This window comes from Amblyraja radiata, chromosome 33 (assembly GCF_010909765.2).
Source record: "Amblyraja radiata isolate CabotCenter1 chromosome 33, sAmbRad1.1.pri, whole genome shotgun sequence".
Lineage (NCBI taxonomy): Eukaryota > Metazoa > Chordata > Chondrichthyes > Rajiformes > Rajidae > Amblyraja > Amblyraja radiata.
In genome coordinates this window covers 19,729,059-19,747,942 of record NC_045988.1, presented here as the reverse complement: position 1 = coordinate 19,747,942, position 18,884 = coordinate 19,729,059, and the positions used below count along the sequence as shown (strand labels likewise).

Genomic DNA, 18,884 nt, shown 5'->3' with positions numbered 1-18,884 from the left:
CAGCGGGTGGAAGTCACCGGCGCCATCTTTGAAGGGGGCAACAGCTTCGACCCATATGACCTGCTATCATACAATCTAAAGTACGTAAATCTATGTTTTCAAATTGCATACAGTTCTGAGGCGTGGCGGGGTAACGTTACACATTAAGATGTTTCGGGTTCACGCGATTCTATTTCGGAATTGGTGATAAATCAGAGAAACGTCTAATCACCTCGAATTAAGCGGGTTCACTCTGGCTGCTGCCGCCATCTTTGTTTGGGGCACCAGGCCGCCGTAGGGTCTCGGAGATAAACCCAGGGCTTACACGCTCTCCTATTAGACACGCGTTCTGATTGTTATCGATGTTTATATCGTTTCAAAGCACTTCAGCCGAAGTTTGCGTGAATTTACAGGCAGTAATGAACTGAATGACAAATCACGGCCGCCATCTTTGTGCGGGGCGCGATTGCTTCCTATGCGCTCCGCCGGGTGTAACCTCGCGAATCCCGTTCTAGTGTCGCAGAAAGCTTTCAGCGACCTGACGTTGCTCTTTGAAATACTTTGGGCCAGTTTCTGCACCTAAACCGCTCTCCAGTCCAATTAAATGAGAGCGCTCGCCATTTTTCAAAGGGGCGCGGGCGGACGTATGTCCCACAATGCTCGCCGAGCGGCCATCTTTGTGCGGGGCACGGGGCTCTGCTGGCGGAATGGCCGCGTCTCTGCGTTTAAATTGGAGTTTGCGGGTCGCGGTGAAGTAATTGAAGCGTTTTCCGGGCATTATTTGTAGCTGTCGGGTGCTAAGGGCTGTGGTGTTTGTCCCGGGAGGAGGGGGCTGCAGGGTTTGCCCCTCTGCATCCCACAGTTCCCGGGGCGAGTGCACGGATGTAGACGGTGGACGATGGCGGCGCCCAGGGCAGCGGACTCCCCGAGTCGGAGCTGGCCGAGCGCGGCGGCCGATGCCTCGCTCCAAATCGTCGCTCCCACCTGGACAGAAGTGGCGGGCGACCCTGCCAGCGAGCCTCCCACCCCCAGCTGGAGCAGCGGGGCGGTGGAGAACCCGGCCCCCAGCCCGAGCCGGCCGGCCGCCTGCCGCGGCATCTCCTGGACCCCGGCCGAGACCAACGCGCTGATCGCAGTGTGGGGCGACGAGCGGCTACAGGACGTGCTGGAGGGCAACCTGCGCAACTCGCACATCTTCGACAGGATCTCGCAGGCCCTGCGGGAAATGGGCTACGAGAGAAGCGCTAACCAGTGCAAGGAGAGGATAAAGGTAGCCGAGACTCCTGGCGAGTAAACTAACTGTAACCAATAACCGGTGTCTTGCAGGCACCGTCTCCATGGTTCAATGGTACTTTATTGCCGCAGATACAGTGAAAAATGTTGTTTTGCATGCAATACCATGCGTAAGTACAATCGGACAGGAGTGTAACAAAAGGGAGTGCAATATTGTATGTAGTGCAGTTGGGACTATGTAAAGGGCACTCTACTGTTTTGAATAGCCCAAACCAACTAATCTGTGTGGTAACTCGTGTTATGTAATTAACTTGCCATCTATTTCATGTTTCCCATCTCTTATTGATTCAGTTTGGGCATTTCTAAGCCCCTTTTCCCCCTGTACCTGTGAATGGTTTCTGTTGTTTTTGATATGGAACTGGTACTAAGTGGAGTTGGGCCACAGAATTAACCAATTTTCCATTCACACAATAGTTACAACACAGGAGATCTTCGAATCCATGCTAACTCTGTGTGAGAGCAATTCGGGTTGACCCATTGCCTGTTCTCTCCCTTTAGCCCTGCAAATTAATTCCCTTGAAATACTTATTCAGCTTCCATATGAAAACTACAACTGAGTTTACTTAATCCACTATACATTCCAAACTCTAACCATTCTGTTTTCAAAATAAAATCACAGGATCATACTTTGATAGTAGGGTTCAATGACTATGTTACCTTGTTAGGTAATTTCAGAGGCTAGTCAACTAATTAGATCTAGTGGGTACATAAAAATGCTGGAGAAACTCAGCGGGTGCAGCAGCATCTATGGAGCGAAGGAGATAGGCAACGTTTTGGGCCGAAAGCCAAATAATTAGATCTAGTGTTGTCAGACTAGATTGTATTTCTACCTTGAGAAAGATGCTAAATGTAGTTTCATGTTTATCATACTATATCTTTTTCTTCCATATCTGTTTCAATCACTTGCATTTAAAATTCCTTTCTTACTTAATAGAGCACAAACATGTTTCTGAATCACTGGTGCACGTAATTGATGACACCTTACTTAGTTATCTAAACTTACAGCAGCCTCAATCTATGACCCCACGTTCACAAATGTCAAAAGTATGTCGCGGTCTATCTACCCATCCTCTGAGTCCTATAGTTTTGTCACAAGCAACATTTTAAACCGTTACCTTTTTGCATGATGATCTCTAATTCCCAAGTTGAAAATCAGAAACTTTTGCTTCTTCCCCACATTTAGACTGGATATTAGTTTCATTGTTCCTGTCTTATCATTCCATCTCCAGGTGGTTACATTCCTTTTTTACAAACCCGAAACAAACTAAGATTGGAATGGGGCTGAGTTTGGAGCTGAAAGAAGAAAATCCATCTTCCTAGGGAAAAAGTAAAGACAATAATGTCTGTCCTTCAAAGGCTGATTTATTTTTCAACTTCTATCTTTATTATTTGTAGTTCAGTTGACATTGGTGATTAGTGGGGGTTTCCCCCCCCCTGGATTGTGTCCAGGTCTTGAGTGATTCTCATGTCTGTCTCCAGATCTGACTGCAGTATTCCAGGCGTGGTTTGTGTTGTCTTGTGCCACAGATGAAAGTCGTGTTCCAAGGTGTTCAACTGTTTCACCTATAAGGTTGCCATATTATTCTGTTTGTATAACGCCATGCTTGGCATTGGCAAATTGGCAAGTTTGGCAAATTTTCTTCAGCTTTAGTTCAGTTGGTTTGATATCATTCATGTGTGATATTATATTCCAATGGCATCTTAAAACTTGGTTATAATTTAATCTGCCCAGTTATTTTTTATATCAGTAGTTATAACCTTTAGTTCACGAGTATTTACTTCTGTTTTTCATATCTTTATATCATTTACAATTTTAAGCAGCCTTTTTCTTTCACATCTAAGGTTGTAAGTTCAAGAAACCACCCCCATGGACACAGATTGGCCAAGGGTAGTTTAAATGCTAGGTATCTTTTCTGGTTTTAAAAACTGGTGACACTTTGAGCATTTGAGTCATGGAACCAACCATTGCAACTAGATGTCACATCCTTTAGTTGTTAAAATAAGGCCTATTCCATAAATTTAAGCAGATAATCTGGGTAAAGCAGATAATTCTTCAAAGGGTCTCGACCCGAAAGGTCACCTATTCCTTTGCTCCATAGATGTTGCCTCACCCGCTGAGTTACTCCACCATTTTTGTCTACCTTTGATTTTTCCAGCATCTGCAGTTCATTCTTAAACAGTAATATAGGAGTAATGTTTTGTTTTCTAAGAGGACTGATTTTGAATAACTTGTTAACCAGGGAGTCTGGACAGGTGTAAAAGTTGCATGTTACAATTCTGTATGTATGTCACTGATCTAGTTAACACCTTTTCAATCTGCCAACAGCGATTGTGTTTTTATTCACATTAAAGACCTTATGTAATTGTTTTTTTTTAGCTTTGCAATAGTGACAATGTTTCAGTGGTATTCAAAATATTGCATATTTCCAAAGATTAAATATACGTTCATTTTTTATCTAAATTCTACTGATTTTTGATCCTGCATAACATTTCAGAGATAGACACAAAAAGCTGGAGTAACTCAGCGGGACAGGCAGCATCTCTGGAGAGAAGAAATTGGTAATGTTTCGGTTCGAGACCCTTCTTCAGACCTGAGATGTCACCCATTCCTTCTCTCCAGTGATGCTGCCTGTCCCACTGAGTTACTCCAGCATTTTGTGTCTATCTTCAGTTTAAACCAGCATCTGCAGTTCCTTCTTACACATAACATTTCAGAGAACATGTAACCTTCATAAAATTAAATGTAAATGAGGCATAAGGTCTGTACTAATACTTGATAGTCATTAAACAGAAAGAACTATCGAAAATTGACCAGTCAGTTAGAATTAAATTTTATGAATAATCTCACCCTTCGAATAAAAAAAAGTGTAGCTAATGTAGTGCGGGATTTTTGTTTTGTATTTCAGTACATATTCAAATACCTTGGGGGCATTTAAAAAAAAAAGCTGCATTATGTCTCATTTGTCAGAGTAAATAAGAACTTCAATGTGGCTCAGGACCAATAAAAGTACTTTTAACACTCGGCAGGTCAGTCAGCATCTATAAAGATCATACTTAGAGAATTTGCTTTCAACTTGGCAATGTTTTATCGGCAAGTTTAATTTAAAAGCAATAGGCAAATGTTATTTATTTGTGAGTTCAATTTTCTTGTTCACAGCAGGAGACGCTATGCTCGAAAGATTTTAAACTTATGTTGGAATTTGTTTGAAAATTTGTAATCGGATATAATGGATGCACTAGTCAGTAATGGAACTACCTGAAAGCATTTTATATTAGTAAAAACAATAAATTTAACCCATGATTATTATGGTCCAGAAATTAAAAAAAAAAAAAAAAATCTGACTGCTTTTATTTAAAATTAAATCGTCATTATTTGAGAACTTGCAATTAGGTCTCACTGACATAATAATGCACAGTGGTGTAGATGGTAGAGCTGCTGCCTCACAGCGCCAGATTCCCGCATTCAATCTTGACCTCAGGTGCTGTCTGTGTGGAGTTTGCAGGTTTACAGGTTAATTGCCCACTGTAATTTGCCCCTTGTGTGCGCGGAGAGTGGATGAGACAGTGGGATAACATGGAACTTGTGCGAATGGGTGACTGATGGTCGGTGTGGACTTGGTGAGTCAAAGGGCCTGTTTACATGCTGTTTCTTTCAATCAATCAGTCTTTGCTCACTAAGCTTTATAATTAATAACTATTAACTTACAATCAGCAACTCTTCATCCAAACTACAGTTCATTTCTCAAGCTGGTGACAGAAAGTAAATGGGAACTCGCATTCAAATCTGTTCATGAATGCATAATTTTTAAGTCATTGTTATGTTGGCAAGTTACACGCAGCATGGTGCCATTACAGTACAAAGAAAGTAACTTGTTGGATCCTGAAATTCAATTGTGCGCTGCATTGCCTTAGCGTGAAGTATTGAATTGATCTGCAAGTTGGATTGGGTACAGCAAATTAGTCTTTTCCATTGTGCACTTAACATGGCTATACTTTGACATGTTGGGCATATACAAAAGCTTAATGGGGGGGGGGGGGGATCTAGATCCTCCATGAGACTCCACATTCCAAACGTTTCACAGAGAATTGACAATATACTAAATAGTTGTTTACACTTTTGTAACTTGCCACAGTTAAACCATTTTGAGGGCATGCCACAACCCCCCCCCCCCCCCCCCCCCTTACAATAGTAGTAGGAGAAAGAACCCAGTAAATGCTGATAACATTGATGTCTGCAGGAATATGCTTAGAGGGTACCTTTAATATTGCTGATGTTCACTTCAGAATTCCACTCGAGCATCGTTGGTCGTTTGGTCACAGCTAATCAGCCCAGTGCTAAGTGCAGCAAGATTTTATAACTATTTGAATTTGCAATAATGAAGGACAGATGTGATTGTAATCCTTAGTAATGAGTACCAGCACGATAGATGCTTCAGGACTATTTCCATGATATTCATTGCTCCATTTCTCCCACCAGCAATATTCTGGGGCTTTACGTTGGAAAGAGAATTCTTGGAAGTAATCGGAATTGTTGGTTTAAAAGCTTATTTGAGATGGGATATGCTACTGTGAGGGACTTGACCATCGTCATGAATTTGAATATCTTCCATGTGTAAAGCTGAGAGAAGTTCTTTACAGCCATAAAGATATTGACCAATGCTGTACCTTAAACCGCCCCTCCTCCCCTGCAGTGATGGTTCCTGAACTGAAATGTGTCTTCCAATACATAATCAAAATAAAGCATTGGTGCTCTGTCACTGTTGGATAGGCAAGGTAGATAAAGAAATGCAACCTTCTCTGTTTTGAATATGTCTTCCCATATGTCTTCCCTCTCCTGAATGCTCAATCATGAGTATACCCTCACCACAATCAATGCACTGGGTCAGATCAGGGCTTTCTTGGTGCATTCAAATAGTGATGAAAAGTACCTGCCTCTGCATCTATGTTGCATTGCAGTGCAGGGTCAGGGCCAGGGGCATTCATGGGGCTTTGGTGTTAAGGGTTATTTTGCAAGGTATGGTTCCATAACTGGGACAGTTGGATATGTTTCCCACAATACACTGACGAGCTTGGTAGATATTTTAATTCTGTTGTGAAGTTAGTTGAGTTCCTGCTGCAGCTTACACAGCTTCCTGTTAATATCCACAATTGTAGCTGCTTCCAGCAATTTTCTGGTTAATAGTATATTGCCATGAATTCTGCTTGTGGAGAAATGGGCTACAACAATACCAATCAATGCCATATGGAAATAATGAGACTTCTGCAATGCTGATGGTCATAGCCAGGCTTTTCTATCATAACTTCCCTTATCATTTTATTTGCTAATTATTCCTGGTCTTGGTGTATTTACAATATTCAGGCCTATGAGTAAATGGTCTGAAGGCTCTGTGCAGAGCTTTATGTAATATTAAAAATTGATTATCTTAACCATCTAGACAGTTGAGCAGGCATTTGTACAGGTTATGTTATGTCCCAAGCATCTGATGCATTCTATTCTGGCATGACCTATAAACTGCACCACTGGTTCCTATCTGCCCAGTTCAGTGTGGAATGTGTGTGACTTTTGCCACCAGGGACCTGTACACAAAATAACTTGCCCCCTGGCCTGGGTACTGTTTACTTGCCTGCATGTAGGTCCCACCTCTGTGCCACTCTGGTGTGAAAGATTGCCATAATTTGAGGTGAATCCAAACAAGAGAAGTAATCTTCCAACTTGATTGCTGGGCCCCTGTTAGCGGCAAAGTTCATTATTTTATTGTCTCCATTGGAAAAGGTGCAATGTCTGAAGAAGGGTCTCGACCCGAAACGTCACCTTTTCCTTCTCTTCAAAGATGCTGCCACACCTGCCGAGTTCCGCCAGCATTTTTGTCTACCTTTGATTTTTCCAGCATCTGCAGTTCTTTCTTAAACAGTTAATGGTCATGGTGAGGGGAAGGTTGTGTTTGAATCAATGGATGTGTGAAGAAGAAATCATTGGCGAACGATGTGCAAGGAGGGTGAGAATTTGTGCCTACCCGTCATTGGTTTCTTGGTCCTCCAAAATATTCCAAATGGAATTTAAACTGGAGGTGGGTGATTGGTGTGAATGAAAAGTGTGCCTGCTCCTGTATCTCTACTCTTATAGTTTCTATGAAAGCTGATTGCTGACCTAGAAATAGCTGGATATATTAGCAGAAGTGTTTGCATGTTCTCCAGAGATGCTGCCTGACCTGCTGAGTTACTTCAGCACTTTGTTCTTTTGTGTATTAACCAGCATCTGCATTTCTTTGTTTCTACTCCATACAACTATATGCAATGATAATCCCTTACTTGGTTATAACGGACAATTGGTAATAATGGGCACCCTCTCCTCTCCTCTTCCCCACCCCATCTCCTCTTTCCTCCTCCCCACCTCCCCCCCCCCCCCCCCCACCCCCAATGCCTGCACCTCCCCAATGTCTGTTATAACGAGGGTTTACTGTACCTATGAAAAGTTACCAGGATTAGTATTTTCCAGACCATCCAAGTGCTAATGCTTGTACAAGATCCCCTTTCAAAACATGCATTGATAGGACTTGGAATAAATTGAGGGGGCGGGATGTGTCTCTCAACCCTTTCAGCCCAGTCGCACTGACCAGGCACTAAAGTCAATCCTGATTTCAGTGTATGATACTTAGAAACCTTTTGAGTAGAAAGTTATATGCTCACTTTCACTTCATTACACAAGAGATAACTTTAACAATTCGTCCCTTCCCACCCGAACCACCCCGTCCCCGGGCACTTTCCCTTGCAACCACAGGAAGAGCTGCACTTGTTGCTTTACCTCCCCCCTTGACTCCATTCAAGGACCCAAGTAGTCTTTCCAACCTCATCTATTGTATTCGCTGCTCTAGATGTCAGCTGCTCTACATCGGTGAGACCAAGCGTAGGCTTGGCGATCGCTTCGCCGAACACCTCCGCTCGGTTCGCAATAACCAATCTGATCTCCCGGTGGCTCAGCACTTCAACTCTCCCTCCCATTCCGAATCCGACCTTTCTGTCCTGGTTCTCCTCCATGGCCAGGGTGAGGACCACCAGAAATTTGAGGAGCCCCACCTCATATTTCGCTTGGGCAGCTTGCACCCCAGCGGTATGAACATTGACCTCTAATTTCAGGTAATAATAATAATAATGGATGGGATTTATATAGCGCCTTTCTAATACTCAAGGCGCTTTACATCGCATTATTCATTCACTCCTCAGTCACACTCGGTGGTGGTAAGCTACTTCTGTAGCCACAGCTGCCCTGGGGCAGACTGACGGAAGCTTGGCTGCCATTCTGCGCCTACGGCCCCTCCGACCACCACCAATCACTCACACACATTCACACACATTCACACACAGGCAAAGGTGGGTGAAGTGTCTTGCCCAAGGACACAACGACAGTATGCACTCCAAGCGGGATTCGAACCGGCTACCTTCCGGTTGCCAGCCGAACACTTAGCCCATTGTGCCTACTTGCTCCTCACCTTCTCAGCTCTCTCTCAGCCCACTGGCTCCTCCTCTTCCTTTCTTCTCCCTCCCCAACCCTCACATCAGTCTGAAGAAGGGTCTCTACCCGAAACGTTGCCTACTTCAGCTGAGTTTCTCCAGCACCTTTGTCTACCTTCGATTTTCCAGCATCTGCAGTTCCTTCTTAAACACTTTAACAATGCAGTTCATCGGCACTTTTTGAACCTTATTGCTCTAGGGCAAGTGCTACCAGATGAGCCTTTGGATGTAGAGATTACAATTACATACACTACTCAAAGTGAGGGTTTACTGAAGTATTGTCAATCTCAGCAAGATTTTGCTGCAATAAGTGGCAACAACCATTTCCCATCTAATTGCTTGTGTGTCTCCATCGTCTTGCATTTGTTGAGTCACCTCCAGATTCCTCAAGTGTTTGCTCTTTTCCCAGGAAAAAAAAATGTGTTTCAACTAAAAATGAATTAAAATCAGGCACATATTTGTGGGTCACATATAGGCCAGACTGGCAAAGGATGACACTTCCTTGCTTGAAGGTTGTTGGGCCAGATGGAGTTTTGTTGCAATCTGTTAGTTTCATGGTTGCACTGGCTTTTTATTCCACTCCATTTAATGAACAATTTGTCTTTTCTATTTTTTTTTAATGGATGGGAATTGAACTTATCCTTGTATCATTCATCCACAAAAATGGTTTGCATTAGAAAGGAAGCTGCAAGGTAACTTTGTTGTCTATGGATTGAAAGCCCTTTTTTTGAGTGGTTTAAATTTTGAATCGCTGGATTCTGGGGAGTGGGGGAGAGAAAGGAGTTCCTAAACTTTGAAACGAGAGAAAATACAATTTAAAAATAAAGAGACAGCTCTTCCCAAAATAAGGTAATGGTAATTTAAAAAATGGACATAGAACAGTCTTCCCAATAATTTTAAGGATACGTGCACTGAAGTAACAGTTTGTCCAGGGTTGAACGTACATGTGCTGAGGTGATTTTTGAACAGCATGGAAGTTGTGCATCACGATTTGCTTTGACATGTTTTAAGCTGAGTAAGGGGAGCAGAAGAGAGGGACTCAAAATCAGTGTGTCCTTCTCTGCCCACATTTTTACTTACTATCTTTTTAAATTGGATATTTTTGGCATGTTGTAGAAATAATCAATTCCCTGTTCCTTGGTATATGTGAGGCAATGTAAGTCATACTGTTATTATATGTTACTCAATAAATCTGTTTTGGAGGTGGACAGAGAGTGCTATGTACAACTGCTTGTAGAATAATACCTGTGGAAATTGTATTGTGGTTTACAGGCTGTGAAGTAATCGTGTTTAATAAATGTACATAACAGACTTTGGAAACATTAGTTGTTAACTACCTATAATTTTACATTTAATGTGTTGCATCTTTTTGTAAATGCATTGAAACAGTTTGAATTAAAAACACTTACACTTGCAGCATCACTAGGGAATATTGAATATCTTTCCCAAATTCCTTAACTTTCCCACTGGCCTATACTTCTATAGGGACTGGGAACCTTTAATTTATAATAGCCAACATAAGAATCCTTTAATGTTCATACTAGAGTGGCAATTGGCATTACTAGAGTGAGGAGAATTGTTGTGTGTGGAAATGCAGACCTGAAACATTACCTGGCTTTTTGTCTTTAGAAGCTGTGATGGACCAGGAAAGTATCACCAGGATTTTCTGAGGGACTTTTACAAAGGAGCTAGGTATTGAACAGCTCTATTTGCAGTATATTGCTCTATGTAACAACAGCAGAATCTCTTAAGTAACTTTCCAAATCTCTCAGATTTTGATGTAAGCGCCCATTTTCTTCTGCGAGGTGAAAACTTGTAAATTTACTACCTAGCTTCACCAAAAGTCCACAATAATCGTCCCACGTAACTTTCTTTGTGATTTTAACCACTTCAGGCATGATGTCTAATGAGGCCTTTGCTTTAATAAATAAATATGTTTTAGTCAGGGTCCCTATAACTTTGAATGCGTCATAGTCCTGATGTCACTATTGTCTCAACTTTGTGTATTAAGGGAAATAAGAAATAAGATTATTTTGCTACTGGTCCTCAGGAAAGACACTAATTACTGTTCCACCCTTGGCAGTCTCCTGCCACTATCGGGAGAGTACTTGTCTGCTGTCACCATCATTGAACACTATAAGTGTGAGAGTGAAACTATGTTTTTACTGTTTCTTAGATTGGCATGTATCAAGTAAGATTTTTTTTTTAAACTGAATCAAGTTTTTCTTTGTTCACAGTATGAATCTGAAGGGCAAGCTGGGCCTGTAATGTAGGACAGCACCAAGAGCAGTAAATAAAGCATTTTTGGTCAAAATTTAGGAGATCAAATAGGAGTTTCTGGATTTGCACTCAGTGGGAGGAAGGAAAGTAGTCCTTCAGTTCTGGGGTTCTAAGAAAGAATACATTTTAATTCGTGTTTAAAACTACTTTTAAGGTCTGCCTTATTTTCATTCCTATACAGACTCTAAAGAGGTGCTATAGTCGAGTGAAGGAACGAGGTCGTGGTAAGAGAACCTGTAACTATACGTTTCAACAGCTGGAGCAGGTCTTTGGACGCGTGCCTGTCGTGTGGGAACCACACGCCTATCAGCCTGTCCTTATTGACAGCAGTGGACTCTACCAGGACACAAAACCAGTCACTATTAATCTGGAAGAAAGCCGGGAAGCTCAGCCAACAGAGTTGGAAGATTGCAGAAACGAAAAACCAGATTTGCTCATCAAGCAGGAGGTGCTTATGAATCCGAGGCCGGAACTGCAGGTCTACCAGAGGCAGGATCTCGCTGTGTACCAGGACGCAGATCAGGATGTAGGTGAGCAACTTGTTGGCATTATACTTTTAGTACAACCAGAGGATCATATGTCTTGTCATTTCTGGCTTTTGAATCAGTCTGTCTTCTTTGATTTAATCATAATCATAATAAAACTTTATTAGCCATGTATGTTTTGCAACATACGAGGAATTTCATTTGCCATACTGTTATACCAATAAAAAGCAACAGAATACAAAATACATTTTAACATAAACATCCACCACAGTGACTCCTCCACATTCCTCACTGTGATGGAAGGTGAAAAAAAAGTTCAATCTCTTCTCTTTGTACTCTCGCGCTCGAGGGTTTCGAGCCTTCTGTTGACGGGGCCATCTTGGTTCCCGTAGCCGGCAGTCGGGACAATCAAGCTCCTGCATCGGGGGAGGGGGAGAGAATCTCAGCTCCCCCGCGCCGGGCGATCTGACCCCGGGTCAGGGCTAGTCCTCGATGGTGAAATCCGCAGGCCGCGCGGTTGGAGCGTCGATCCCAGGCGAGGGATCAGCTCTGATGTTAAGTCCACGGCCTCGCGGTGGGGCTCAAAGTCAGTCCCGAGCATGGCCGCCAGCTCCATGATGTTAGGCCTCAGAGCGACCGGAGATACGATCCGAAAAACAATCGCATCTCTGGCAAGGTGAGAGATTGAAATTTCTTCCTCACCCCCCACATAAAACAAACCAGAGAACATTAACACGTACTTTTAAAACACACTAAAAATAACCCAAAAAAGACGAAAAGACAGGCAGACTGTTGGCGAGGCTGCCATCGTGCTGCGATTCCGGGTGGTATAAAGTCTTGTATGGCAAAGAGTCACCACAATTAAACTAATAGGTTCACAAGAGTAAAATTAGTGTACAATCTTGTATCATTGTTTTCATTGCATGCAATTATTGTCTGGTCATTAATGATCCACATCCATGAATGATACTCAGCACTGGATCTATTAGCATCACCTTCGTTCATCTAAAGATAGTAGTTTTAGTGCTTGTTTTTATTGAGACCAACTATCTTGGCACTCGGATTCAACCAAACTTCAGTCTTCTCTCGCTACCATTTGTGAATGCAGATATACTAAAGGAGTGCGAGTTGCAGGTTAATTTACCTCTTTATTCTTGCTACTAATTTTGTAACTCGTGCTTACTTAGATGAAATTGGATATGTGGTTTATTAATGGTCAAACATATTTTGAAAATCTTGACAATACTTTTCAAAAGAGACAGAACTGTAGTGGCCATTTGGCCTGTTTTGCATGTCATTGAGGATGGCATGTGCCTTTAAATTTTAGACTACCCGTTATATTGTGGGTGGGATTTATGACGTGTTTTTGGGTGTGTTTGGAGCTTAGATGCTCGCGCAGAAGTTTAGTTTTTTAGATGAGTTTGGAGAGCCATGGGGGAGGTTAACCCTTCTACCATGTGAGAGCAGCACGTGAGATCATGTGGATCTTGCCCGTGTTGAATTGAATTGAATTGAATTGAATGCCTTTATTGTCATTCAGACCTTACGGTCTGAACGAAATTTCGTGCCTGCAGTCATACATACAATCATACAATAATAACAACAATAAACACAAATTAACACCACCACAGTGAGTCCTCCAAGCACCTCCTCACTGTGGTGGAGGCAAAAATCTTAGGGCTGCAGTCTCTTCCCTCCTCTTCTCCCTCTGCGCTGAGGCGATACCCCACCGGGCGATGGTACAAACAGTCCCGTGGCTCACCGAACCCCGCAACGGGCCGGCTCAAACACCGCGGCCCGGGGTGGTCGAAGCTGCCGCCCTCCAGTCCAACGGATGCAGCCGCTGGCCCGCGGCTCAACCCCGGACTCAGGTCATAGCCGCCAGAACGCCGTCCCAGCCACCGGATCACCGTTCCAGCCCCGAGCTGGATCGCCCTCACGTGAGTGCCGTTCCTCCCTCGAGCTGGGCCACTCCGACGGGAGTTCCGTTCCTCCCTCGGGCTGGGCCACTCCGACGGGAGCGCCATTCCTCCCTCGGGCTGGGCCACTCCGACGGGAGCGCCGTTCCAGCCCCGAGCTGGGCCGCCCTCACGGGAGCGAGCCCAGTGCAAGTACTGACTGGCTCTGCCTCCGGAGTCTCGAGGCAGCCAGCTCCGCCATCAGGCCTCAGCGCAGACAGAGGCAGAGAAGGGGGATACGATAAAAAAAGTCGTATTCCCCCGAAGAGAGAGACAGCAAGCCCCGTTTCAACCCCCCTCCCCCACATAAACACAACCTAAAAAACAAAAACTAACTAGACAAAACGAAAAAAAACAACATAAAAAAGTAAAGACAAACGGACTGCAGGCGAGCCGCAGCCATTTACCAGCGCTGCCACTTCCGGGCGACACTAGGAGTTTGCTAATGTCTAAAGCAATAAGTTGGAGTTTGAAGAAGATTGCCGTAACGAGTCGGAAGAAACTTGGATGTATCTTACTGTTTTCTAGCAACAATAAAGCATTTACTCATCAAAAGACTGTCTTGAAGTCATATCTGAGAAGATGCTCTGAAGGTCTCTGAGTGAGCTTGCCTGCGTTTAGAAGACCATGCTCATCCAAAAAGCGGCTAGGGTGCTAATTACCTGAAAGATATGATAATCTGCCGCTACAACAACCAATGGGTCTAATGTGGGCACAATGCTTGGGGTGTGGGCCCGATGCTTTGCTTCAATGACCAAGCTAAAGATACCCTCTGATTGCTGTGCTAATGTTATATTCTACAATTTGTGATTTGTTGGACATTACATCAGTCACTCGTGTTGTATTTAATGACATTTTTGTTAAACTTTCTGACATGCTCTCACTAATCTAACCAAAGTCAAAATCCAATTATGTTCTCCTCTGCAGTTGAATTACCAACTGTCTCCCTGTTCTAACTTAATTTAGATATCCTTCCAGAAGGCTTTCGACAAGGTCCCACATAAGAGATTAGTATACAAACTTAAAGCACACGGCATTGGGGGTTCAGTATTGATGTGGATAGAGAACTGGCTGGCAAACAGGAAGCAAAGAGTAGGAGTAAACGGGTCCTTTTCACAATGGCAGGCAGTGACTAGTGGGGTACCGCAAGGCTCAGTGCTGGGACCCCAGCTATTTACAATATATATTAATGATCTGGATGAGGGAATTGAAGGCAATATCTCCAAGTTTGCGGATGACACTAAGCTGGGGGGCAGTGTTAGCTGTGAGGAGGATGCTAGGAGACTGCAAGGTGACTTGGATAGGCTGGGTGAGTGGGCAAATGTTTGGCAGATGCAGTATAATCTGGATAAATGTGAGGTTATCCATTTTGGTGGCAAAAACAGGAAAGCAGACTATTATCTAAATGGTGGCCGACTAGGTAAAGGGGAGATGCAGCGAGACCTGGGTGTCATGGTACACCAGTCATTGAAAGTGGGCATGCAGGTGCAGCAGGCAGTGAAGAAAGCGAATGGTATGTTAGCTTTCATAGCAAAAGGATTTGAGTATAGGAGCAGGGAGGTTCTACTGCAGTTGTACAGGGTCTTGGTGAGACCACACCTGCAGTATTGCATACAGTTTTGGTCTCCAAATCTGAGGAAGGACATTATTGCCATAGAGGGAGTGCAGAGAAGGTTCACCAGACTGATTCCTGGGATGTCAGGACTGTCTTATGAAGAAAGACTGGATAGACTTGGTTTATACTCTCTAGAATTTAGGAGATTGAGAGGGGATCTTATAGAAACTTACAAAATTCTTAAGGGGTTGGACAGGCTAGATGCAGGAAGATTGCTCCCGATGTTGGGGAAGTCCAGGACAAGGGGTCACAGCTTAAGGATAAGGGGGAAATCCTTTAAAACCGAGATGAGAAGAACTTTTTTTCACACAGAGAGTGGTGAATCTCTGGAACTCTCTGCCACAGAGGGTAGTCGAGGCCAGTTCATTGGCTATATTTAAGAGGGAGTTAGATGTGGCCCTTGTGGCTAAAGGGATCAGGGGGTATGGAGAGAAGGCAGGTACGGGATACTGAGTTGGATGATCAGCCATGATCATATTGAATGGCGGTGCAGGCTCGAAGGGCCGAATGGCCTACTCCTGCACCTAATTTCTATGTTTCTAGTTCCCCTTTGACAGCTGCAAGCCATAACCATGCAATCTAGTTCTACCTCTGTAATACTTTACCTTCTAAGATCATTTTATAAAGTAATAAATCTGATAGAGGCTGATAGTTAATTGCACATAATTAAGCTTAGTGATTGTGTGTTTTTCTATAAAACCTGTTAAGAATTAGTTTAGAGATACAGCGTAGAAGCAGGCCCTTTGGCCCAACAAATCCCTGCCGACCAGCGATCACCAGTGCATTAGTTCCATCGTACACATTAGGGACAATTTACAGAAGCCAATGAACCTACAAACCTGCATGTCTTTGGAATATGGGAGGACACCGGAGAAAACCCACGTGGTCACAGGGAGAATGTACAAACTCAATACAGACAGCACCCGTAGTCAGGATTGAATTGGGGTCTCTAGCATTGTAAGGCAGCAACTCTACTGCTGCACCACTGTGCCGCCCAACAACTCCACTAGTTGCGGCCGGTCTCCATTCAGTAGTTGTCACTTTTCCTGCTATGGCATCATGCTGATATATCTTGGTGTAATGTTTTTGTCTGCTCTTTGATTGTCCATCCCAGTTCATCCAGTAAAAGCTAGTGCAGTATGGCATCAGCATAATATTTCTTCTTGTGCTCTTAATGTTTCCACACTTATACCTTCATTGCCCCCCCCTGCTTTCCTGTTCCTCCACCTAAATCCCACTCCACACCAATACATTAGCCGAGATGATTTGGGATAATTGCAGTACTCCTACACTTCAGTTGCTTGAACTTGGCTCGGATTATGTTTTTGATGGGAATTAAGATAATCTGAAGTACAAAAATTCTTGAATTTCAGTTAGCTATGGACCATAGTCAAGTCCTTTATTAGATTGGTGACATTTAATGTGATAAAAGGTGGAACTTTCAAAATTTAAATAAAAGGATTTTCTTCTAGTTTTTGAGTCTTCCACATCTGGCCGGTCACCAACCAATCCTTCCCCAACCCTAACGAGAAAAGGGTACTGTTTTTATGCGCATAAAAGTTGTGGTTTCTCGAACATGTGGGAATGTTGCCACATTTCAGTGGATTGTTGAAAACACTAGTTTTATTTCTTGTGTAGGGAATTTAAAAAGCAATAACTCGAGTAAGATCTTAGGCCTACTTAAAGTTGTCAATCCCAATGAGGCCTGTCTCTATGGACACTTTTTTTTCACATCTGACTAGAGCAGGTCGGCATTGCTGATATATATTGGTGCCAGTCTTACAGGATCATAAGTTCTAGGAGCATAAATAGGCCATTCGGCCCATCAAGTCTACTCCGCCTTTTATTCATGGCTAATTTATCTTTCCCTCTCAATCCGATTCTCCTGCCTTCGCCCCATAACCCCTGATACCCTTGCTGATCTAGTCTTGTTACAAAGTTGTTTTACCATTGCTATGTAAGAGAAAATTCTGTACATTATTCAAGAACCACCCAAATTAATTGTACATTTTTTTCAAAACAAGAGTTTTAAATTGAGTATTAAAGTTAAAATTTGAATTTGAATAGTTTCTAAGACATGGATCCATTTGGATGAAAACTTAGCAAAGTACCCTTTATTACTAAAAAAACAACAGTATTGGACCAGCATAGCACTTTTGTGGGTGATTGACATGGTCACAATGTTGGCATGCGTTTCAGTCCAGAAGTAATATCTTCCATTCCCTTTGAAACCCCCAACATCACATTACTGGTTTGTTTTAATGTTAAAACTTTCATTTGCTTTTTAGGTGGATTATATGACCCAAACCTATTTTTCTCACTTAATAGTTGCGTGTGTGTGCGTCATTTCAAATTGAATAGAAATAGTAACTGCAATTTAAATAAAAATCATGTAAAATCTGAAGCAAAATCATTATAGATGACCAGTTTAGAATAAAGGCTAAAGTTCTGCTGTGGTGATTTAAAGAAAAATCAGATAAAGTTATTATAAATATATCAGTGTCATTTTCTGAATTTCAAATTAAAAAAAACTCCAGGAATAAAATTCTGGAAATGAGCAAGATATGTTGCTGTATATTTTGAACCACCAAAGAATGCGAGTCAGCATGTATTGCTAACCTCTAATTCTCCCAGGTCGTTTCAGATGGCAGTTAAAAGCCAACCACTGTGTCCAGAGTCAATTAATGATCCCTCAGGGTAGGTAAAGATAACTATTCTATCCCAAGGGTTATGATGTGAAACGGGCATCGTTTTATGATAGTTCAGTGTGTTTCATGGTCAGCTGATACTGGTACAACCTTCTTTGTTTCTAGAGCTGCCTTGGAGATAATTGAATTTGTTTCCAGATCAATAGTCCAGTGTCATGCTACCATGTCCATAATGTCACCTTTTATAATATCATGTTGTATTTTGCAGTATCCTTTATCATAATAAAATGTCACAAAAGCACCTGACTGGAGTGTCATAAGTTGCATTTGACATTGAGTGATAACATTTTTATTAGGATTTTAAGATTTACCTTAATTTTTGTCATTAATGTCAACCGTAAAATCCAACTTTACAGGAAGGATGAGAAAAAAACCGCAGAAAGGCATGAAGAAGAAATTCCAGAGCCTGGTTCCTTGGATTGTAGTGAGAAGTTGAATGTGAAACTTTAAAACCATTGGCTGTATAAGATTTTCTTACTAAAGACCACTGACACTGCGCTGCCAAATATCCTCGTTATACCACAATTATACCACCCATATGTTTTAATTGTATGGAATTTACCTCTTATGGATATTTCATGAGTGTGAGTTAATTGCTGATATTCTCAAAGATTTTCTGATGCAAGGCAATACCTCTATCAGGATGTGTGAGCCTCTCCTGTTTTCCCTTCATTGTCTCACTAAAAGGATACCACAGTTTCAAAAACTGCTTTTATTGCTGATGACTACTCCTACCCAATTTGCTGAAATTGGTAATAATTCCTACCATTTCAGCAGGGCATGTCAACTAATTATGTGTTTCCACACTTTGCTAGCACAGAATAAGCAAAACAAGCCCAAAGCGGTAGACGCTAAACAAGCAGATCATATATTTATGACTCTACAATTTCCTGCACTTCATAAGGGAGATTCTGTTTTGTTCTTTGGGGCAAAGATTATGTGCATGTGTGGCAGACCTATTAAGTTGCTGGGCAGACTGATCCAACGATGAACATTTCCTTATCAGCCAAATGAAAAGAATGATAATATAACTGGAGCATAGAAAGTATGGAATGAT

The 18,884-nt window shown here is 42.5% G+C and overlaps 1 protein-coding gene across 2 annotated transcripts in view; it reads left to right on the top strand.

The window, feature by feature from the left end:
- The first annotated feature begins 671 nt into the window (after positions 1-671).
- msantd2 (Myb/SANT DNA binding domain containing 2) overlaps positions 672-18,884 on the top strand; it is a 32,105-nt gene continuing 13,892 nt past the window's right edge. The window contains exons 1-2 of one of the 2 annotated variants that reach the window (XM_033049907.1): positions 672-1,249; positions 11,243-11,591. In XM_033049907.1, the coding sequence (XP_032905798.1) occupies positions 878-1,249; positions 11,243-11,591 (721 nt within the window). In that variant the 5' untranslated portion in view covers positions 672-877. The remainder of the gene's footprint in view (positions 1,250-11,242; positions 11,592-18,884) is intronic. The other variant, XM_033049906.1, reaches the window with a different exon arrangement.